The sequence below is a fragment of the Centruroides vittatus genome, unplaced genomic scaffold, assembly GCF_030686945.1.
Source record: "Centruroides vittatus isolate TY-2023 unplaced genomic scaffold, ASM3068694v2 contig_1033, whole genome shotgun sequence".
NCBI lineage: Eukaryota > Metazoa > Arthropoda > Arachnida > Scorpiones > Buthidae > Centruroides > Centruroides vittatus.
Window position 1 is genome coordinate 1131327 of NW_027120671.1, and position 25013 is coordinate 1156339.

The 25013-nt window shown below is 28.5% G+C and overlaps 1 protein-coding gene across 3 annotated transcripts in view; it reads right to left on the reverse strand.

Annotated features, from left to right (window-relative positions):
* Cul3 (cullin 3) overlaps positions 1-25013 on the reverse strand; it is an 82282-nt gene that overhangs the window by 28798 nt on the left and 28471 nt on the right. For all 3 annotated transcript variants that reach the window (XM_067262521.1, XM_067262529.1, XM_067262535.1), the window contains one exon: positions 16921-17118. In XM_067262521.1, coding sequence (XP_067118622.1) covers positions 16921-17118 — 198 coding nt within the window. The remainder of the gene's footprint in view (positions 1-16920; positions 17119-25013) is intronic.

Genomic DNA, 25013 nt, shown 5'->3' on the forward strand with positions numbered 1-25013 from the left:
CCTATCAAAGGCTAATAAAAAAATATTTTTTTAACTAAAATGTTTAAACAAGATAAGAACACTTCCAAATTGTTGATAGAATTGCAATAATAGTATATTTTTGTTACACAAATTAATAAAAATATGAGAAATTTAGAAATTTATAGCCCCCATTAAAAAATTACATAATCTATAAAAGAATGTCTGTTCTGACTTTACATTCATTGTGTCCTAATTGTGTGGAAACACCTTTTAAAAATTTTGTATTAGTCTTCAATTCACTCTTTTTTCAGATAGTCTTTATTGAAAGACTCATAAATATCACATATATTTATTTATAAAATTCAGTAGCTATTGTTATCTGAAGTGAAATATTTAAATGTTTAACAAATTTTGATTCAGTATAAAACTAGTTTAAATTCCAACTGTAGAGAACTGTACAGTCTAAGAGTTGTTGAATCAAGCCATGCATTGGTTCATGATCATCTTAGAAAAACAACTTCTCTACGGGAAACTGAAATATTAACATGTTATATCCTCTATACGCCAAATTTGACATGCATTTGCGGTTTCTCCGGTTATTAAAAAACTCTAGTTACAACTGATCAAATCAGCTTTATTTTTTCTTTACAGAAAAGGAGTATGACATATGCATTTAGGATCAAACTTTAAATATACGATCCCTCTTCAGTGTTACTGTATAGAACATAACATTAGTTATTACAAATGTTTAGTTTAAAAACCATTAATAAAACTAATATAATAATTTCTCAATACACAATGAGGTTTTTGGCTTATGATTTTAAGAAGAGAAAACAAATATAACAGATTTAGTTGCTAATAATTTATTACACAAACAAGAATGTAAAAACAGAATAAAACAATAGTTATACTAAAGAAAGTTAAAAAAATATTTATTAACAAATAATTTAACTGTTATTAAAGCTGATAAAGCTAAGCAATTAGTGATAGTTACTAAGAAAATGGTTAATAGATAAGTTAAAGGAACAAATTAATAATGTTTTAAAATTAGAAGGTAACCCTGGAATTAAAATTAAAAAAGTTCTACTCAAAATAATAAATGAACTTCATTAAAAAGGTTTAATCAATGACATAGATAAGAGAATGATAACAGATGATAGTAACAATAGAACCTCTAAATTAGGTATTAGAGAAAAAACCATAAACAAACAGAAGCTTATCATATATTAGTAAATTTTAACTTCTCCATACTTTATAATCTGGAGAAATTTATTAAAGAGAAATTAAATGTAACACATAACTCAAAATACAACATGAATAATACAGATGAAGTAATTAGTAAACTACACAGATAAAATAATGAGTTTAGATGTGATAAACAAGTATCGAAACTCCAGCTCTAAGTGTTTTAAAATGTAGAAAACATTTTAAAACACTTAGAGCGGGAGGACTGATTTATTGAATTAGTCAAATATGCATATAAGAATAATTATTTTGAGTCAAATAATGAATATTACAAAAAGCAGGATGAAATTAGTATGGGTTCAAAAATAGGTCCAAAACTTGCAGACATTGTAAAACTTACTGTAAATTAAATATTATTGATGAAATCAATTTGTGTGTCTGCTATGCAGATAATTATTTGATAGATTTTAATACTCAGAAAATAAATGAAGAGAATATTTTAGATATAACTTCTAATATTCATAGTAATATAAAATTTGAAAAAAAAGTAAAAATTAATCAGAGATTAAATCATCTGGACATTATGATTATTAATTCACAGTTTCAATATAAATTTATAAATTATAAAAAAGAATATAATGCTGATAAAACTATAAATTATAACTCTTACTGCCCATTAAAAATTAAAGAAAATGCATACTTAATGGAGTTGTAGAAAATTTATACTAGAACCACGGACATGAAAGATCGGCAAATAACGGTAAAAAAACCAAACAAACAGTTTATTTCCAATAATTACCTTAACAATGGTTTCACAAATATATAAGAAAAATAGATTTAAAATAAAACAGTTTAATGAAAACAAATATTATAAATTTCTTATATAAAAAAATATTTTTGAAAAGTGTTCTAGATATGTTAAAAATTTTGGAATAACTTTAGCTTCAATTATAAATATCAATAGTAAAATGCAACATATGATGATAAAAAAATAACAAAACAAATCAATTGTCTTTGAATGACTTATGTAAAAGAGGAATAATATATAAATTGGAATGAACATGTGATTCCCAAAACATATAGGGGAAACAGGTAGAATTTCAGATATTTGTGTCAAAAGAACACGAAGCTGCAATTCAGTTGAGATATGCACAATCACCATGGTATACCCATACAGACGATAAAAAATGTACAATTAATAGATGAAACATTCAGATCCTCCATAATGATACAGACATTTATAAAAGAAAGTTTAATGAACATAATGCAATTAAAAATTTTCCACAAAAAGAGAATCTATTGAACACTTCTGAAGGTATACAAATTTGTTACAAATGCTATGATGTCATAAAATAAAATGTACTTAATACAAACTAATCCCGCATAGTAATTTTATAACAGTTAACTGAGCATTATTTTTATAGTTGTATGTTTTTTAACTGCATTTTAACCGAAGGAGATGTAATACAATTTTAATCATTGTTCATTGTATAATACCATTAATAGCTTTGATTTGTAGAAAAGTTAAAAATGTAAGTTTAATTTACTTAATTTCTTGTAATATTTATGTAATCTGGTTTTGGTTTAATTTAGTTAAGTATATCTTTACTTTTAGGAGCCCTGTAAAAATATAATGTATTTTATATTCTTATCATCCAATACCACCTACATTTGTATGATACGGGAGTAAAAGAACACGCTGTAAATGCAATTGGAATGATTATCCTTTCTTGGTTTTATTAATATTAAAAAATGAAAGGTTTTTTATTAAACATTTGTAATAACTAAAGTTAGGTTCTATATAGTAACACTGAAGAGGAATTGTATATTAAAACTTCAATCCAAAATGCATATGTCGTGCTCCTTTTCTGTAAAGAAAAAACTGACTTTGATACAGATAATTATAAAAATGTACTTAGGCATGTATATAGGGGCAACAAAAATATCAATAAAAAAATAGAGAAGCATAAAAGAACATCAGGACAGAAAATATCACTACTATACTGTGTCAAGTACCCCTTAATAAAGAGAGCAAGGTTCAGTGTGATGGGGTGAGAATGTTAGAAAAAATAAGAGAAAGAAGAAATTTTGAAATTAATACATACAAGGAGTTTTGAGGTAACTAACAGCAAAGACTGAAATGTTGTCAAATGCTTGGAAATAAGACCTATTATTAATAAATGTATAGTTTTTAAGGTTTTCCAAGGTAGAATTTTGAAGAAGAGTGAAATGTATGATTCAAGTCCAGTGTTTGTTGTTAGTTTATTGTCATTACTTTTTTTACTATGAAAATTCAACTCTTCAATAGTGATTAGAAATGTCACATGTATGGATGACTGAGGTGTGGAAAGATATTTTTTTAGTAGGGCAGGATAGTTAGGAGTGGTTTCAATAGTCATAGATTGTTTAAATAACATCTAGTCATTGTGACAGTACAGTAGCTATGTCATTCAGGTGACATAGCTACTGTATTGATTCACTTGTCTCTCCTCACAATGTACTGTACTTGATTTACCCAAGTTTTTCTCAAATACTTCTGGGTCAAAACTGATCCAACAAAACAAATTATTGTTTATTATATTTTTTACAGAACTTGCAGTTGTTTCACATTACCAGGTACTTTCTCCAAATAAATAAGCTGCTACTAAGGCTATATTTGATTATTACAAAATTTGTGCATTTAATAAACTTTTATTGTATTTACTTAAAATATTAAATCGATGTTTTAAGTAAATCATTAATGTAATCCTCTTATATTGCCAAATATAACAACTTATTGATACAGTCTGTTGCTTTTGCAAGGGAAAAAACAAAATACTAGATTAATACTATAAACATATATATATATATATATTTGTTCAAACAAATTTAAAGATTGTACAAAAAATTTATATATACCCACCAGCCAAACTGCTGCTTCTCACAAGTGATATATTGTTCTTGTAGACCCTTACTGCAGCTCCCATATACTCAAAATTTTTTTAAAATAAACTTGGTACATACTACTTACACATATTTAACATTTTTGTAAATTTGCTGACTTTTACATAATATAATACAGTAGAGCGTCATTTATCCGAATCAATTGGGGACTGGGGTTGTTTGGATAACTTATTTTTCACATAACCAATTATGTACGAAAAATTATATTAACCTATCCCATGTTGAAATTTTTCTTCATTGCATATCGCTTCGCGTTGAATTTTCGTCGATGTTAAGCCTAATGTAAATTTTTTAAAATAATAATTGTGGCTATTAAATCGTTAAAAATTATTTCTTTATTTTGTACAAACAAAATAAATATATTGGAAAATATAAAAACAAAAAAATTATATTTTGGAAGTTAATTAATCTAGTATCAAAAACGTTCGATTCAGTACAACACAGTCCGACTGGAACGCTTTCAGTTAATCGATGTTTCGGTTGATCGGCTTTTGGACAGACAACGCTCTACTGTACATACATTTCTAACTCACAACTTAATCTTGAACAGGTAACTGAAAGCTAAATGGGTGCATTGAGTTTTCAGTTATGAACCAAATTATAAGCTTTAAGTGTCCAAAGTACAAACCCACAAACCTTCTACAAATAACAGAAAAAAAACATTGAAATGTATTTAAATAAAAAGAAAAGAAATTTATAATTAAACTATTTTCTCAGTTTTTTTTTAAATAGCTTTCTTACATACATCCCCATGTGTGCATTTTTAACAACGTAACAATGAAACTAGTATTTTAACTATGTACTAACTATGTAGTATTTTAACTACGTATGTATAAAATATGATTCCAATAGAGAATGTGGTTCTTTTGTACTTATAATGCAGGTATCCCATTATGACAAGTTTTGCCACCCCAATATATAGCATACAAAAAATTTTTGACTTAAATCACACTTTAATCATTAATTAAATATCAGATTACAATAAATTTTATTTTATAAAAAAATCACTTCAGTTAATAAGTTCACAAGACAAAAATAAGTGATTCTTCATACTTTCTATTCTCAATCTGCTACAGGAGCACTAGGTGTTATCCATTAAATCAGGGGTTCCCAACTGAAACCCAATAAAAATTTGAGGTTCCATAATAAAATCCATTGAGTCTAGTGACACATGAATGTGCTGATGCAGATTTAGGAGTTGAGGTGTAACTGTTCTAGTCTCAGATGGAGTCCTTGTATGACAATATGAAGACTCAATCCAAGACTAAATACATCATGCTAAACTTATTTGTAGATTTAATAAACAGTGGGGACCGATTTATTGGTAACAGAATGAACCAAAATCATGATATAATGTTTGACAAGGTAATGGAAAACATAAAACAGTAAAACAAACTAAAGCTAGAAAATCATTTTAAAAATCAACCTTAAAAAGAATCCAACATAAACATATAAATAAAAATACAATCATTAAATCTGTATATATACATACTGTACATGCATACATACTTTTAATCTATATATATATAATCGAGACGAGTTGATAATAATAATAATAATCAGCACAGAGCCCAAACGGTTAGGAGTTGAAAGTTGAAATTTGGTACACAGTTAGGGTACATCATGAGAACATACACTAAGAAGGGATTTTTCAAAATTTCTCCCCACGGGGAGAGTGACAGGATTAAGGCTTAACACTTCTATCAACAATGGAAGTGTTAAGTAACAATGGAAGTGTCAACAATGGAAGTGTTAAGTAGCAATGGAAGTGTCAACAATGGAAGTGTTAAGTAACAACGGAAGTGTCAACAATGGAAGTGTTAAGAGAAAGCTACATGCAAGATGCAAATGCAGTTTTTTGGTTTTTGAGAGAAATTGAACATATTTTTAGACCCATCTAAAAATTCTCTAATTAGTCTGGAAACAGGGAGACCCAATTCTTGCATTCTGTGAAAACGGGTAAGGTTGACTATAACGTAATAATCTTAATCTCTTAATCTTCACCATCGTTAGTTTTGTCCTACCTGCTAGTATATATATATATATATTAAAAGCAAAATGTTTTGTCACCACTGCACACAAATAATGAAAATTTAAAATTAAATTTGATTTACAACTTGAAAATTTCAAAACAACTTTTAAGTGGATTTTAAAAACATTGTTTTCATTTTCAATTGATTTGATTTCAATTTTAATTAATTAATTTTGATTATATTTAATTGTAGTTTTACTTTTGGTTTAGGTGTAAAGTGTCTATCTAGAATTGCTTTAATTCATTGATATCTGCAGGGTTCCAACATTTTTTATTAAGGTGAAAAGGGTTTCATGATAAAAATAAGTTGGGAACCTCTGCATTAAATTAATTTGCTTCCTATTCAAAAAGAATATTGTCAAATATATAAAACTGAAAAATTTTTATGAGGAGGATAAAACCATTAATATTTTTAATATAAAATAATATAAGAACATTTCATATACAAATAACAGATCAGTTATTAGAAAGCCCAGATACAATAAATATTAATACAGAAAATAGATTGGCTAATTTAGATAACTGATAGAAATTGTTTGATTTATATTAAATAATTATTATTTTAAAATGGAGGGTAAATATTATTCTCAGGTTAATGGTATTTGAACAGAATCTTGCATTGGTCCAATATTAGTGAAACTTATAATTATTAAAATACTAGATAGCCTGACAGTTGAATTAATATATATAAACAAACTTCATTCGCTAATTCGATATACATTAAAGCAATACACTAACCAAAGCCGAATTATCGGGCTAGAAACAGCTATAGTAATAGTTTATAAGATAATTTGGTATTAGAGTTAGGTGTTAGGCACCATCTCTTGCTAAATTTAATAATTATAATTTTAATTAAATAATTAAAATAATTTAGAACTAACTGGAAGAAAAGAATCGGCCCGAAGCGGGACTCAAACCTGCAACTCCCGCATACCATGCAGATGCATTGCCAGTTATGCTACCCGGACCTTCGGTCCAATCTCCTCTTCCAGTATAGGTCTGGGATTACACTATCCGGAGGTCTGGGTAGCGTAACTGGTAATGCATCTGCATGGTATGCAGGAGTTGCAAATTCGAGTCCCGCTTCAGGCCGATTCTTTTCTTCCAGTTAGTTCTAAATTATTTAAATTATTTAATTAAAATTATAATTATTAAATTTAGCAAGAGATGGCACCTAACGCCTAACTCTAATACCAAATTATCTCATAAATTATTATTATAGCTGTTTCTAGCCCAATAATTTGGCTTTGGTTGGTGTATTGCTTTAGTTGTTGTTTATGTTAACTCACTTAAAATTTAAAAAAAAAATTTTAAAGGCAGGCAAATTTATAAAACAAAAATTAATGAAATTAAAAAAAATTTAAATAAATTTCAATTTGATTATCTTTGTGCAAAACAACACAACCAATTTCTACAGTTATGTTGCAAAGGAAAAAAAAAGTTGAAATTAATTAAAAAACAAAGGGTTCAAAAAATGCAAGCAAAATTAAATAAATAATAAATAATTATTAAAAGTAATTATAAAAACTAAAACCATATTAATACGAAATAAATTAAACCTAAAAATAATAATTTAAAAATAATAAAATAATTAAAACTCTAGCCTTTACACTAAAACCAAAATCAAAATTAAAAATAAAATCAAAACTAATTAAAAATCAAATCAATTTTTAAATTTACATTATTTGTGTGTGGCAGTGACAAAACATTTGCTTTTAATTAATATATATATAAATAAATATTATTAAAAATAATATAAAAATTAAAACTAAATCTGTATATCTGTATTTTGTATATAACAAAGGTTGTTATTCAAAAATCAAACTTAAAGAATAGTTGCTACAGGAGCAAACAAATAGCCATCTCTTCAATTCCAAGTCTGAGTCTGAGTCAAAAGTGAAGTCTTTTCATGTCTGCTATCCCTATGCAAAGACCTTCTTCTCCTTTGTTAATTAACCCTTTCCATGAATTCATTCAAAGTCCATAGAGGAAGTTAACAAGTGGTCCTTTTGAGGAATAAAATGTATACCCCACATGTGACCCAATGTGGCCTACTTACACACTGCTTCTTTATAAAGTGCTGGTTTTAGTTTCGGTGGTGATGAAACATTTTGCTTTTAATATATATACAGATATTGTGATATTAAAAACATAAATGGTATAACATGTTATAAAAGATACATAGATGATATATTGATAATATATGGCTCAGATAAGTGAAAATGAAATTTAAAATAAAGTAAATAAATTAGATGATATTAAATTTACTATAAAAAATGAAATTAATAAAAAGATTAACTATCTTGATGTCACATTAGTAGGGAAAATAGATGAAATAGAATATAGGCAATTCATTACGAAATGTAATAGTAGAAAAAAATAAATTTTTCATCATCATTTTACATTATAAAAAGAATTGTTTTGAAATATATATCTAACATATATAAATAAGATGATAAAAAATACTACTGACAATAAGATTAGACAGAATAAGATAAATTAAGTGTACAAAACATTTGTCTTGAATGATTACACAAAAAATTATTAACTAAGTGGATTAATGACAAAGAAAAGAATAAAAATTATAAAGGATTATAGGAAAAAACAAAAAATATGATAAAGAAGCTTAAAACATAATTAGTACCAGAGATTAAACATAGATTAAATTTAAAAACTAGTAAATACTAATTAAAAAATGTATTTAAAAACTTTTATTATTTATCTAATTCCATGCACATGGCAAATCTATATTTTTATATGGGAGAGACAAATGGAAGTTTACAAGAGTAAAACAACATCAAAGAGCTATTGAATTGAAGTATAATAATTTAGCTTTATCAGAAATTGTAATAGAAATAATTGTAAGATTAATATGGAATGAATAAAAATATTGAATTATGAAAAAAAATAAACAAACAAACATATACAGATAGTATCTACATAAATATACAATAAATTTAAATAATAGTTATAAATATTAGCACCATCTGGCAGGAGTACATCAATAATGGATAAATTGAATACAGATGGAATTATGCATGATAGAGAATATATCTTGAGAGAGTAATGATATGAGATGCAAGAAACAGACATGAACAAAACTAGGCAGAAATATCAAGATAATTATGGCATTTGAAATGAATTTCATTTAAACTGGAGACTTTGAATATGACCTATTAATCAAGAAGGAATTAATAGATAAGAATTTAAGTGATTTTAAGATGATAATTTAATCTGTGATTTTTGTTTTTAGTTAAAGGATTTTAAATAAATAAATATTCCATCCAGTAAGATTTTACTTTTGTTATTTATATAATTATGAAATTGTTGCAATTAATAAATAATATTTCATATGCTATTATGACATAATAAGATATTGATATTTATGAAATATTTATATTGTTATATTTACACTCAACAACCTTTTAAAAAACGAGTAATAGTAATTGAAAACAAACGTTTTCGACCGTTAACTTGGTCTTCCTCAGGTTCTAAATATTGAGATTCGTTACAAACTCTTTCAGAACGTATTCAAATTTTCGAATAGAACGGTTGCGCGTTCGTGTTGCCATGGTATCAATTTGAATACGTTCTGAAAGAGTTTGTAACGAATCTCAATATTTAGAACCTGAGGAAGACCGAGTTAACGATCAAAAACGTTTGTCTTCAATTACTATTATTGGTTTTTTAAAAGGTTGTTGAGTGTGAATTCTTTGATTACACCAGTACAAAAGTCGAACCTTTATATCGTTATATGTATTCTATTAAAAAATATTTTTTAAATCAATATATTATAATTTAATGCATCATCATAAATAAAAAAAAACATTTAAACTTATGTTTTCTTATAATAATTTATTACTTTTTAGCTTTTATAACAATGTAATACGAAGTGTGGCTATTAAGTAACGAGACTGACGCTGCTACAGAAGTACGCATGCACCAAATGCCAGCGACCAACAGCTGTTTAGTGTGAAGCCTTCTCTTTCGAATGCAGTATCTCTTGCTTCTGTAAACAAATAGACATAGCCTTCATTCGCATTAGAGTTGTTTTTTTGTTTCGCCAGAAAAATGTTAAGTGTAACAATAGAGCAACGAATGTTTTGAAATTTCACATGAAACGTGAAAAAACTGCTACTGAAACTTATAACTTATTGAAAGAAGTGTATGGCAATGAATGTTTATTGTGTGCACGTGTTTTTGAGTGGTTTAAGCTTTTCAAGATGGCCGAGAAGACGTTGAAGATGATTCACGCCCGGATCGCCCCTCCACGTCAAAAACTGATGACAATATCGAAAAAAATCGGTAATCTGGTTCAATCTGACTGCCGGTTAAGTATTCGTGCAATTGCTGAAACTGTAGGAATTGACAAAGAATGTGTATGGCAAATTTTACATAACAATTTTAACATTCAAAAAGTGTGTGCCAAAATGGTGCCTAAAAATCTCATATTTGAACAACAAGAAGCTTACAAAAATGTTTGTACTGACACTTTGAATGCCATTGAAAATGACCCAAACTTATTGGAAAAGATAATAACATGTGACAAATCGTGGTTTTTTGCTTATAATCCTGAAACGAAGTGCCAATCCATGCACTGGAAGAGCCCAACCTCACCGAGAGCCAAAAAAGCTTGAATGAGCAAATCAAAATTCAAAGCAATAATGTTTGTTTTTTTTTGATATTCATGGGATTGTGTACCTTCACATTCTTGCTGAACTCCGTGAAAGAATAAGGAAAAAATGACCCGAATTGTGGAAGGACAAGTCATGGGTTCTCCACCAAAACAATGTGCCAGCTCATTCTGCATTGTCTGTCAAGAGGTTTCTAGCCAAGTACAGCATCCCAGTGTTAGACCATCTGCCTTATTCGCCAGATCTTGCGCCGTGCGACTTCTATCTGTTTCCTAGGGTGAAATCTGCATTAAAAGGAACAAGATTTGAGTCCGTTGAAGCTGTGAAAGAGAAAGCGGCACGTGTCCTGAAGGAGCTGACAGAAGACTTCCAGCACTGTTTCAAACAATGGAAGATTTGCAAGAAGCATTGTAGGGATAGAGGAGGGGTGTATATTGAAGGTGATAATAAGTAAATATGTATGAAATCAAAATAAAATGTTTTACAGCGTCAGTCTCATTTAATAGCCACACCTCGTACATCAATAATTTTTTCCAAAGTATATAATTTTTAATTACTATTTAAATTTCTTAGATCTTAATTAAATATAAAATTTGCTTGTTATTTAAAATTATATTTGTCTTTTAGCTGTTATCTTTGAGGATTGGAATTTGATCAATTATTAGAAAGAACAGAAAATTAATTCTTTTGATTTCACAATTAATTTATTAATACTTTCTTATTTCTTTAAGAGGTTATTTCTATTATTCACACATCTGTGCTATTGTTTAAAATATCTATTTCTTCCTTTTATGCATATTAATTTTGAAATTCGGTGAATGTAAAATACAATGAAATGTAAGACAATGGTTTTGGATCATTTTTAGCTAGCAACACTCTTTAGTATACTACATAATCTGTAATCCTAAAGAAATATGTTCTACTTGGAAAAAAAATTCATTCCATGAATCAAACCAATATGTATTGATGATACCTAAAATTATTTTAAAATTATTTTTAAAATAATTTTAGGTAATTTATAGAATTTTAGATTTATAATAAATAAAATGATGATATTTAAAATTATTTATTCAAAAATGAAAAAAAGGATAATACAATATTTATTATAATAATGTAATAATAAAAAATTAAAATTATTTAAAGATTAAACAATCCAATTACATTTCTCAACAGAACTCATTTTAATACTGTGCTGTTTTTAAACTCTTATCAAAGTATATATTGTTTATTATATATTCAGAAGTTTCATATAGTTATTCATCTTTACTGATGTAGATGAGACATTTCTGGATCAAATAATTTCAATAATTTATCATCTGAAGAAAAATTTCATCTTTTCTTTCAGAAGAAAATACATGATTTAAAAATCCTGTAATTTTAATTGGGAATTACTACTCAACTCAGTTAAAAATCAGAAAATCAATATATTTCATGCATGAAAAATATTTAATTATTCCTGATAGTTCTGATAAAATTAATTAGTAAAATAAACTTTTATATATACAAGTAATTTTACTGTCAGATTAATTTGTTTTATTAACAAAAATTATTCATCTTTCCTTTAGAAAATAATTTATTATTACACAATTTCTCAATAGAAATAAAATTGAAAATAAAGAAATAAAAATGTCACTATTAAGCTCTACTTTATCTAAATCTACTCACTATATACACCGCTGGCCATTAAAATTGCTACACCGTGAAGGCAAAATGCAACAAATGTGAAATTTGCATGAAAGGTACAACATGCTGAGATAAGCAAATGATTAGCATTTCAATGCATGCTCACAATGCAGGTAGGAGTAAGACCACCTACAATCTGTATAAAAGGGAAGATCGTAAAGTGAGTTTCTTGTACGGAAATGCAGTCACTTGTTGGTTGCTTGTGTAAAGGTTTTGTTGTCTCGTGTAAGGAGGAGGAACACCTACTAGCACATGTCAGAGTTTAATCGTGGTAGAATAGTAGCCTACCAGAACTACAGTTTATCATTCCATGCTATGGCTGTTCAAATTGGTCATGATCCCACGATTGTCATGAGAATATGGAATTGATGGGATACAGAACGCAGTGCAAAATCTCAGAGGCCCCCGGTCACTAATGTCCAAGAGGCATACAATGGTGCATTCAATGACAAATATGGATGCAGGAGTGGTGTCACATTGTCTTTTCAGACAAATCTCAGTTCTGCATACAGCATCATGATGGCCATATCCGTGTGTGGAGGCACTGAAAGGAATGAAAGTTGCCAATTTGCATTTGCCATCGTCAGCCTAGAACCTGGAGTGATAGTATGGGGTGCCATAGGGTATATATCCTGGTTACCTCTTGTTCACATAACCAGTAATTTGGACAACTGCTGCTACATTTCTGTGTGTTAAGGCCTATCATTGTGCCCTATCTTTGAGACCTCCGTCACACTATCTTTCAACAGGACAATGCAAGACTTCATGTTGCCCATCTGTCCTGACTTTCCTGAATACAGAGGGTGTTCAACTGTTGCCCTGGCTAGAATGTTCTCCGGATCTGTCACCAAATGAGAACATCTAGTTGATGGTTGCCAAGAAACTGACATACCACCACTCCAGTACGACAGATGAACTCTGGCATTGAGTTAAAGTCACATGCACTGCTGTACCCACATTTGTCATCCAAACTCTGTTCGACTTGATACCCAGCTGGATTATAGCTGTTATTGCTGCCAGGGGTGGCTGCTCTGGGTACTGATTTCTGTATTCTCTGTACTTCAGAATTATCTGTCAATTTAATCATGTATTCTTCCCATTACACTGTATTTGTACAATAAATATGATTCTGCTATTTGTTTTCTTTTCTGGTGTAGCACTTTTAATGGCCAGCAATGTAAATAAAATACTTAAAATCATCATAACACTTTTTCTGTCACGAAGAAAGAAAACAGCATCAAGAACAGATAAATAGCGATAAAATTTTTGTTATGAATAGTATATACTGGGAACAAGTGGCACAGTATGAAGTGAGCAGGAAGTTGGACCACCTACAACAGGCAAAGCCCTCCTAGTTTACAATCAAGTGTCGATGTTGTCATTTGTAATATATGAATTAGGAAATTTAATAAAATTTACTTGCTTTAATTTCTTATCTCAAAACATTTTTATTATTATAAAAATTTAATATTTTTCATTAGTTTTTGCTTTCCTGGCTCTATTATATTATATATATATATATATAACAGAAGAAAAGTATGGAAATCAGTCAAAAAATGACCCCAAGATATTTACATTTTTTGACTCAGATTCTTGAAACATCAAGAAATGCAAAAAAAATTCAGGAGATTTTCTGTATGTATGGATGTTAGTATGTATGGGGGCACAATTTTGTTCACATTCTTTGAAGCTTAGTAATTCCTGTGCTTTTTGTCAGAAATTTCTGAAATTCTGCAAGGATGTCTGTGTATTAGGAGGATTAATGCTATTAAATTTTGATGGTTAAATGTTGATGGGATGGGGAGATGAAGTGGGTGTCACGTGTCATATCTCAAGTAGGGTCAAATTTAATGACAATTTTTCTTATTAGCATTTACAATTGTTTATAAAACCCATCCCTACCCTCAAAATTAAGCTTTTTGTCATTTTATACTAATGAAATATATAAAAAATTTTTTAAATAAAATATCTTAACAGATGGTGCCACATGCAAATTTTAAATAGTGCCAGGAAAGTTAAGCAACTAATTGCTGGACTTTTTAATTTTTAAAATTATAGTTATATTGGTTGTCCATTTTAATCAATCCACTGGAATAACTCAAAAAACATGCATCTTACAGAAAAATTCATCAAACTGAAAATGTTAGACTTCAAAGAGTCCACAACATGGGGCTATCAGTTTCATCATGGATAGAACTATAATTAGTAAAAATGGGGTAAACTTCACTTTCTTAAATGGTAACTCCAATTTCTTATTGGTTATTATGATTCTACAACAAAAGCAAACAAATTTTTATCTAAAACATTTTTTCATAAGATGCACTTATAAGTATGAGCATTTGGTTTTAAAATCCAGTAACAAAGCTAAAACAGATAATTTCAAAATCAATATTCATGAATAACCAGAGATTTACACATACATGATGTGGCAGCCATATAAAGTTTCAAATACACAATTTCTGATAAGTGCATCACTCAAAAAAATCTTCAAACTATTGTTTTCTTCTTTTTCTTAAGCATTCTTATTTGAATTCAGTTGAATTTTGTTTATATTCAATGTATTCAAGTTTGATTCACGTATTTGACAAAACAAGAACAGTACAGTTAATTTACCTAATTTATTCATCATCATCAGCCAAATAAGCACTCCCAACATGGATTTGTCAAATTAACTTAATAAACATTATCTAGAGAATTTCATAGTAAATTTCAAACAATTCTAGTGCAAGGTTCTTTATCTTTTTTTGTTCATGAATATTTTGGTTAAACTTTGCAAGATGTATTTTAATCCAGAGAAAATATATCGTATATTTACTAACAACTTATATCCAAAACTAACCTTTTTATATATACTGTTATAATTCATATTGGAAAAAGAAATTTTTGATAAAAATTGATTTCTTTTTAGTATTAAGTAATTCTACTTTTGAAATGTATGTTCCATTTCAACGATACTAAATTCATTTCCTTAAAACATGAAAATAAAATTTGATAATTTAGTGATTTTAGATTATTTTATCTGCAGATAGATATTTGGAACTATTAAAATTAAAATAATATCTTTTTTTGATATCTTCATAAAATATTCATTTAGTAATTCTTATACAATGTGTCTGTAATATGTTAGATGGTTCTTATTTGATATGTTATAGCTATGTGGCTAATATTATAAAAATATCTGATATTTAATAAGTGATTAATTTACAAACTGTCAGCAATTTTAATATTTCAAGCAAACATTTATCATAAAATAATAACATATATATCAAATGATATTCAAAAATAATTTGAAATTTGTACTAGAATAAAGAATTAAAAATGCTATATAAAAACAATTTTAACATCTTTAATATTTTGATAATTTAATTAATTCCTCCTTTACCAACCTTTTCCCATACTGCAGAACTATTTTGTTACAGGCAAGTTTGCACTGAACCCCAAGACAACTCTAGTTATATTGTGAAATTAAAAATTACATTAAATGTAGAAGTACAGTAGAGCATCGATTATCTGACTCAATTGGGGACTGGGGTTGGTCGGATAACTGAAAAAACGGATAACCGAAAAGTATGAAAAAATACATTATTGGTATAGTATATTAGTATATCGCTATTAACCTATTTCGCATTGAATTTTCATCGATATTAAGCCTAACAAAATTTTTTTTAAAATAATAATCGTCGCTATTGTATCGTTAAAAATTATTTCTTTATTTTGCAGAAAATAGATACAAAAATAGAGACAAAAAAGAAAATTAAGCCTGGTTTAAATACTGGCCTCCCTTTCGTGGTCGAGCCAGTGTTGCCAGCTAAAACACGCAAAAATTTAACAAAAATAATATGAAAGTAGCCAAGACATAGCCAAATATTGTAGTATCACATCACTAGCAGACATTTGAATTTGCGGACTAGAACGCGGTCGGTTAACAGATGTGATGGTTGATCGGGGGTCGGATAATTGATGCTCTACTGTAATTACTTTTATTTAAATCTTTTACAAGTCCTTTATTCTATGGTTCTATACTACATTCCTTTCCCAATTATCTCATGCTTACCAATAAGATTGTTGTTTCTGGTTGTCCACACATTTTTTTTTTAAATATAGAAGTATGGGAGATATTTAATGCAATTTAGAAGCTTGGAAAAGTTTTTTTCATAAAATTAATTCCTAATGCATTGCAAAACTCCAAGACATTCCTCATAGAAACTAGTTGGGAAAGGTGAGCTTAATCTATTACATTTTAGTGGTGACGATGATAATATTTCATATATCAAGTGATTCAAGTTAGGCAAAACTAGATTTTTACCAATAAGTAAAGGAATCCAAGATTAATTCTCATATTTTCACTTGAATAATTTCATAGACTATCTTCTCTTAACTTAATATTCTCACACACACACTGAACACAATCTTTACTCTTTGTTTTTACATTATATATTAAAACTCTCACAGGCAAATTTTATGAATTTAAAATAAAGATACCTTATTAATAAGATGATCTGTAACTACTTCCCTAAGTCCTGTATATAGTCTTTCACCATGTTTATGTAAAATCATTGTGTATGCATTTCTGTACAGTTCCTCAAAACTTAGTCCACTATTATTTTTCTTTTGAATCTCTTGAATAGCATTTTTGAGCAATGTCCAGATACTCTGTACATATTTTTCATCCATAGTCATCTGAAACAAAATCAATTTTTAATTTGAAATAAATAAGAAATATTTTTATCAATTTTAACATATTAAATTAAATTAGAAATTGAATTTTTCTCATATATTTTTTTAATTGAAAACTAACCATGTAAATCAATTTTATCACATCAAAAATTTTTGCATTTAAAAAAATTTTCAGTCTAAATTAGATGCAAACATTTAAATAATAAAATAAATATTTATTAATACTGAAATCATTAGTGAATGAAAAGTTAAATGTTTTTAATAATTTATGAATTTATAATATATATTTATATATTTGGAATTTGATCAAAAATATTAAACTAAGTTTAGAGCCAATTAATATATATTTGCACTAAACTATTATTACGTTGAAATAATAATAAAGATTTTTAAAAGTATTATTATTATATCACATATAAGATGAGAATAATTTATCTGTATTTGGAACAGTCTAGTATTAGTACTAATGAGTCCAAATAAAGTAAAATTGATAAATGTAAATATCAATAAGAAGAAAAACTTATTTCAAATCTCATTATTAGAAATATTGTTTTGAATATCACTACAATAGTAGTAATAGTAATAGTGACAGAACTAAACACTGGGAGTTTGGTCACAGATTCATGCCATGTTTGGACAGGCTGGCCACATGCAGTTTTCTGGGTTTTCTCCACGTTTGTAACACCTGAATAGGGGCCAGTTTCCCTTACAAGACCTCCCAGAAGGCATTTCCCCTTGCGTAACATCGCGCACCAGAGAAGGCAACAGGGAACCACTCTGGTTGTAACTTTCCCCAGGATACACCTTGGCGCCTTACTAACCACTTATTAACCTGCGCCAGGTGCTAGCCGACATCAGGATTTCTGATATGGCACGCAGAGAGAGAGACTCTCTCTCTCTCTCTCTGCGTGCCATATCAGAGAGTAGTAATAGCAAATACCTTTCAAAATAATACATGACATTCCTTAAAGAAAACAGATAACATGTGGTACAGCACACTTTTTTGTAGGTCAATGATACAATTTCAATAATTATTATTACATATTTAATCACATTAATAAATAGATTTTGAATTCGTTTCTTACTTTATAATCATTTCTAAATTTTTATAAAATAAACTGAACAATAAAATACAGAAAATAATGTTATAAATTAAAATGTTGTTTGAAGTTTGATTGTTATTAAAAAATGTAAAAGTTAAATTAGAATTTGTGTACAACTTATTATTATAAATGACATTTTTTGCATAAAAAAGATGCATAACAATAGAATGTTTTAATGTGTTTCATTTTCTTCTATTCAAATTTAAATATACATAGAAAATAAGACCTTTAATAATTTATAAATAATTAATAAAAAATAATTTATAAATTAAAAATTAAATATTTATTTACTTATAATTGTTAAATTTATCAAGAGATGGCAGCATAACTGCCTACCTATAGACACAATTATTTAATATTTAATTATTAAATAGCCCTAATATAGCCCAATGTATAATCTGGCAGATCATTTTGCCTTGAAAATAAGACCTTATTTATCTAGCATATTTAAACAAAATAGCAACAAGCAATTATTTATTGTGACATCACAATACCAGGCTGCAATTTTAATCAACTTTTAATTTATTTAATTTAAAATGTATGCTCTCCATCTCAAATTAGTACTATAGTGTCTTGCCCCTGTACATCATACTTTTCCTTTAACAATACAGTAAATGCCAGTCATCTGTCTAACACCTTTCAGGGAAAAGCTTTGAATTAAAATAACATGACTTCCAGTTTGCATTGAAAGTTCACATATAGTTAATCAGGGCCTCCTGCCCCTAAAGTTTCCATATCTAAGTCTCAGATTTCATCTATCTAACTCTGTTCTCGAGATTAAGGAAAGGCAGATGGGTGACAACAGTAAAGATTTATAAGTGTACAATTTTTTCAAATTGCAGCCCAATAAAAAAAAAATCACTTTAATTTGTATGTTTCTTAATATGTATATACCTTAACATAATAATTTCACTCAACATTTAATATAACAACTACATGTTAATGATTTACATTTATCAGTAGCATAACTAGAACTGATATTATTGGGATCTAAACTAAAACTAGGACATCATGCAACTTTGTAATATTGCAACAGAATTGAGGAAGAGCAGAGGGAAGGGGTAAAAGAGATCCCTGCACCTGTTAGGCATAGAAGAGGCAATCCATTTCTGATAAACTTTGCTCTTGTTGCCACAAAAGAAGTGATCCTCATATCTACTAGCCATGGGAGAGAGAATCCTTGCACTTGCCAACATTGAGAAGCAATCCAAAAATTGCCATTGATTGCTCTGTTCTGTGTTTTGCACCTATTTTTCATTAGGTGAGATCAATCACATCAAGAGCAAGAATATTGTCAGTTTAATACCACTGAATATTGAAAATTAAGTCACGGACTCCTATTTTTTACATTTAAATGGACCCTTATTTCATTTTTGGAATTTTCCTTATTGCAATTAATGGAAAATGGTAAAGTCAATCTATAAGTTCATAGAAGGCATAGTGGCTGAAAACATCGCATGACAGTCATACAATTGTCATGCACTCGTGCTAAGACCTTATATCTCAAAAACAAAGTCATGAACCCCATTTTTTATTACATTTTTTGATTCCTCATTGCAATTAATGGAAAATGGTAAAGTTTAATCAAAATCGATCAAACAGATTTTGAAAACAAACAATTCTGTAAGCCACATAGAAAAAGCTTCACTAACGCTCTGCCTCAAGAAATTTACAGTGACATTCTCTTAACCTGTCATTATCAGGAACAACACAGTGCTGTGTTAATGAATATGCTGTCCTAACGAATGGTGGGAATTTTTCCAGTTTTTCCAACCCCAGATGCAATTTTACATAACTTCACATGTAAAACTGTACAAATCCTCCTTTTATCATTGTTTAACATGCCATACTCTTGGTTGGCTTAAAACAAGAATACTCAACTCTTACTTTATGCTTTATGCTTAGACATCCTCAATTATCAAAGTACTGTACATGAACTGTAATGTACTGTAGCTGTTTCTGTGATAATTATTGATTACAATTGTGCTAAATATTTCTGCTTCTTATATCAAATGCTTGCAATAATGTCTTTAGAAAAGTCTTTAAAAAATCATGCACAAGCTAACTGATTTTACCTAGCATAGCATCATGTTGTCTTGACATATGTCATCTCTAGAAGGAGAACTTGCACCCCCTTTCCAAGAACTGTACATTTTGAATGTTTTTACATGAAAATCTTAACTCCAGACCTCCAGACCTACATGAAAATCTTAACTCCAGTGAACCAATTATTATCCCCTAATGACAAGCTCAACATGCTAGCTTATTAAATTTGTTGGAATACTCGATGCAGGATTATAAAACTTTATATGCTCACATATGATAACAAATATATTATAAGGAAGAAATTGTATTGTTTTTTGGATATAATTATAAAAATATGCTGGGTTAATGGAATTTCACTGTATTTAGAAAAATTTGCAGACATTTTTATGTTTTTATTTTACTAATTAACACATTCATTGCCATGCAAATCAAATATAACTCGCACAAGGTTGAAAGCTGTATGAACCGCTCACTTGCCAAATCGATTAACTCCACAAAACAAAAACTATAAAAATTGAGAATATAAATTAGTTTTTAAAATTCCTTTTAAACTTTAAATTTAAATAAACATTGCAGAATGTATTATTATATATTGTTATAATAAAGCATAGCTTTAATTCAATGATATATAAATTTTGTTACACGAAAAATTTGAAAATAATAACGATTATATTAAGGATTTACAAATGGAGTTAATTGATTTGGCCTGCGAACAGCTCTGTGTCACATGACTCTGTGTCACAAGTTTGTGTTTGAAGCCATGTTTATGTTATGTTTATGACTTGCAGTTTAATATTGAAACATACAGCAGTGATGGCTTATGGCAAAGGGGACAGTTTCATATATTCAGCATCAAAATTTTAGCTCAATGTTATTAATTACTATAAAAAAAATGTAATATCATTCATTGGTATTTTAACATATTAAATTCACATAATATGATATTTTCAGAACAGTTTTCAAGAAAGCAAAATGTAAAATTATATTAAAAAATATTCATATTTTAATTCATTCTACCTTATGAAATATAACAAAATATACAGTATGAATGTCGTGAATATAAAAGTTACAAAATATTAAAACAAATCAGAACATTTATGAATTTTGACTATAGCAGTATGATTGAAAAAATAAACAGTAAATACAAGAGTGCAGAGATTACAATTGAGACATTTCAAGTTTGACTGTTTGCAGTTAGATATTGCTTACATCTAACTGCAAACAATCACAAAAAATATACAATTTCTATTTAACAAACCTCTGCAAACCTCACCAGTGTCCAGTGACAACTTCAAAAGTTAACAAACATTTTCCAGCTCCTTCTGAGCTCTGCTTCAGGTTTTCTGCATTCTATGAATGGAAAACGTATTGAAGACTTTGGTCGAATTCAAATTGCTTTGTAACCAACAGACCTATGATGAAGTCAAAGCTACATCATTACATAACTGGGTGTGTGCATTATGTTGATTGAATGGCATCTTATTGATAGTGATGGATTGTACCGTACATTGTTTGCCATCATGTGGAATTTGTTTTTCTTCATTACTATTAATGCATATCCCCTTGTCAGCTTTAAAAATTTTCAGGGCTTCTATATCTCGAACTTCTATATGTCACTTGATGTAACATAGCCTCTATGTGTTATTTGAGATGTAAGTGGCCAGGTCAGTGGAGAGTTTTCCATTATCTATGTAGTACTGGTGTTCCCTTATTCTCTTCTTCATAGACCTAGTTGTAGAGCCAATGTATACTAGGTCTCTCCCAATCCTGTGATCTCTTACGAGTATCATATATATCTCTGGGGCTCTAGGTGTTTAGGGGCCTTTTCCATTCCTTAGTATTGTTTAGATGGTTATGTTCCATTTGTTTACTATGCATATGTCCTTGTGTCTAGATATCTGTCTATAAATTGCATCCAAGTGGCTATATTAAATAATACAAATCAATTAATTAATAAACATGATACAAATAGTTTAAAATAAAATATGAAAACAAGCACAGATAAAATTTTTATGTTTTTCTGTTTTAATAATCATAACTCAAAATGTTAATCTGCTCATTTTTTCTTCAAAATAAATCTGACATTATAATGGCATCACAAACAGCAAAAAACGTTAGTCAACAGTATAAATTAAATGCTGGCAATACAAGGCTGATTCTTAAATATCTATTTTTCTCTCTGCTGATAGATATAATAAATTTTTTCATGATAGAGTAAATGTGGAATACAAGTATAATATGACATTTCTCTAATTTTGGAATACACTTTATAGATATATACTGTGTATTCCAGGATTATATTTTAAAAACTTAAAAACTGTTCTTATGTTCAAATAAAAGTGCCATGTTATGTAATCCAAGCTATATGAAACAAAGAACTAGTACAAAACAGAGAGTTAGGTTCCAAAAATTGAAAAAAGTATATTATTCTTTTTTGTAATCAAGAGAAATATGTTTGTCAAAGCAATCAATAATTGACTAACAATCACAATCAAAAGTATTTTATGTTCATATTAATTTTTTCCCCCCACTGCTAAACACTGTTAAATGAGAGCAAACCTTGTTTAATGGTAACTTTTTGGCAAAATATTGTCATCTTTTGAGCTTTCCTGTTAACCTTTATCAGAAGTATCAGCAACATCTTGATTTTTCCTTCTTTTTTCATAAAATTTGATATTTTCATTTACTTGCATTTGCATAAAAGATCTTTAAAAATTTTACCTTTTTATGTAGTAACTTTTAATTTCATCTATAAAACAAAACACAGTGATAGCCTTTCAGCTTCATTTAGAACACCAATGACAGCAACACCTGGTTTATAGGAAAGGTAAAATAGGAAGCTGAAACAAGGAAGAAAAACGATGGTACAATCAGTTCTCATTAAAAAAAACTGGCAAAAGTCATGAAACAACACACATGCTTGCTTAGATAAAAAAAATATTGAATGATGATTCATTTAAAAATTGTGACATTTTGTATGAGAGATGTCTCCAATTCTCAAACCATGTTAGAGCAAGTACTGTACATGGAATGCTGTACTGTACAAGGGATACATGTATTTTAAACTAAATTGACAGCTAAACAAAAGAAAAACCATTTTTTATTATTTTACTATCTTACTGATTTATAAGTGATTAGAAAAACTCTCTTTGTATCTCTGCTTATTGAAAATTTAGAAATCATAACTTTTAGGATATACGTACTAAGTCAGAAATAAATCATAATGAAAGCTTATCTCAGATCAACATTCCAGTACTCCTCTCTCAAAAAACAAAAGTTTCAATAAAATATAATTATAATAATATACTTATTTTTGTATTTACTAACACTACAAATGCTGATTATAATTAACTCTATCATTATATAATATTAAACTCGATAAAAAACACATCGTACCATATAAGCATTTGGAAACTTAATGGCAACTTTTGGCATGATTCTCTTAACCAAAAGAAACTGAAACATAAAATGTCTGCACACTAATTTACACAGTCTCTGTAATTGCTCAGAAATTTCAGAATATCATGTATTATTACTGAAGATATTTGGTAATAGTACTACTCTCTACTTTTTTACTCGGTATTTAGAAGAATTTGAAATAGTGAATATTCCTTTTCAAAAGAACTTATTAATCATTATTCCTAAAATGTCAACATAACAAGATGACAATAACAAAAAACTACTGATTATTGTTTATATCCTAGAAACAATTTTATTGTTTAACACTTAAAATAAGTTTTAACAATATTTTTGTATGTATTCTAATTATACTACATTAATGCAACTGTAGTATGCTTTCAAAACAGTTAGATAAATCCATTGCTGGATTCTAAGAATTTTTCTACATTTATTCGATTAAAGTTAACAAAAAATGTAATCTTATCACAATGCTTTTAGATTACTTCTAATCAATAATTAAATATAAATTTACTAGCTGACCTGGCCACGCGTTGTTGTGGCTCAAAATGTATCTATTATAAATGTATAACACTTCCCCCGTGGGGGAAATTTCAAAAAATCCCTTCTTAGTGTATATTCTCTTGACGTACCCTATTAAAACGCAATCAAAAACGCATCTAAAATAGTATAATAAAAGCCGAGTTCTTCACAGTAAGCCTTAATCCCGTCACTTTTCCCGCTGGGGAATATCGAAAAATCCCTTTTTAGTGTATATTCTGTTGACGTAACCTATTAAAACGCAATTAAAAACGCAAAAAACCGCATGTAAAATAGTATAATAGAAGCCGAGTTCTTCACGGTAAGCCTTAATCCCGTCCATCTCCCCCACTGGGGGAATATCGACATGTATATTATATAAAAACACGTGCGTATTCGAATGCAACGTTGTGTCAAAATTTCAAAGGAATCGGTAGGAACAAACGAACGTTATATTTTATTTATATAGATAGATAGAAAATGATCTGCTTCAGTCCATTCTCACAGAAAAGCAGAATGCCTGACAGAAAAGCAAACTTAGGTCGTCGGAAGTTAGCGCCATCTGTTAGACATAAAAGCCTTAATCCATATATAAATATATTTTTGAAAGGGGGGAAATGGTGTAGGGGTATGAAAAATAGATAGTAGCCGATTCTCAGACCTACTGAATATGCATATAAAATTTGGTAAAAATCGGTAAAGCCGTTTCAGAGGAGTAAGGTAACTAACATTGTGACATGAGAATTTTATATATAAGATTAAGCTTTTTAATATGTTTTAATAATTTGAAAACTTCAAATTTTAAATTATCAA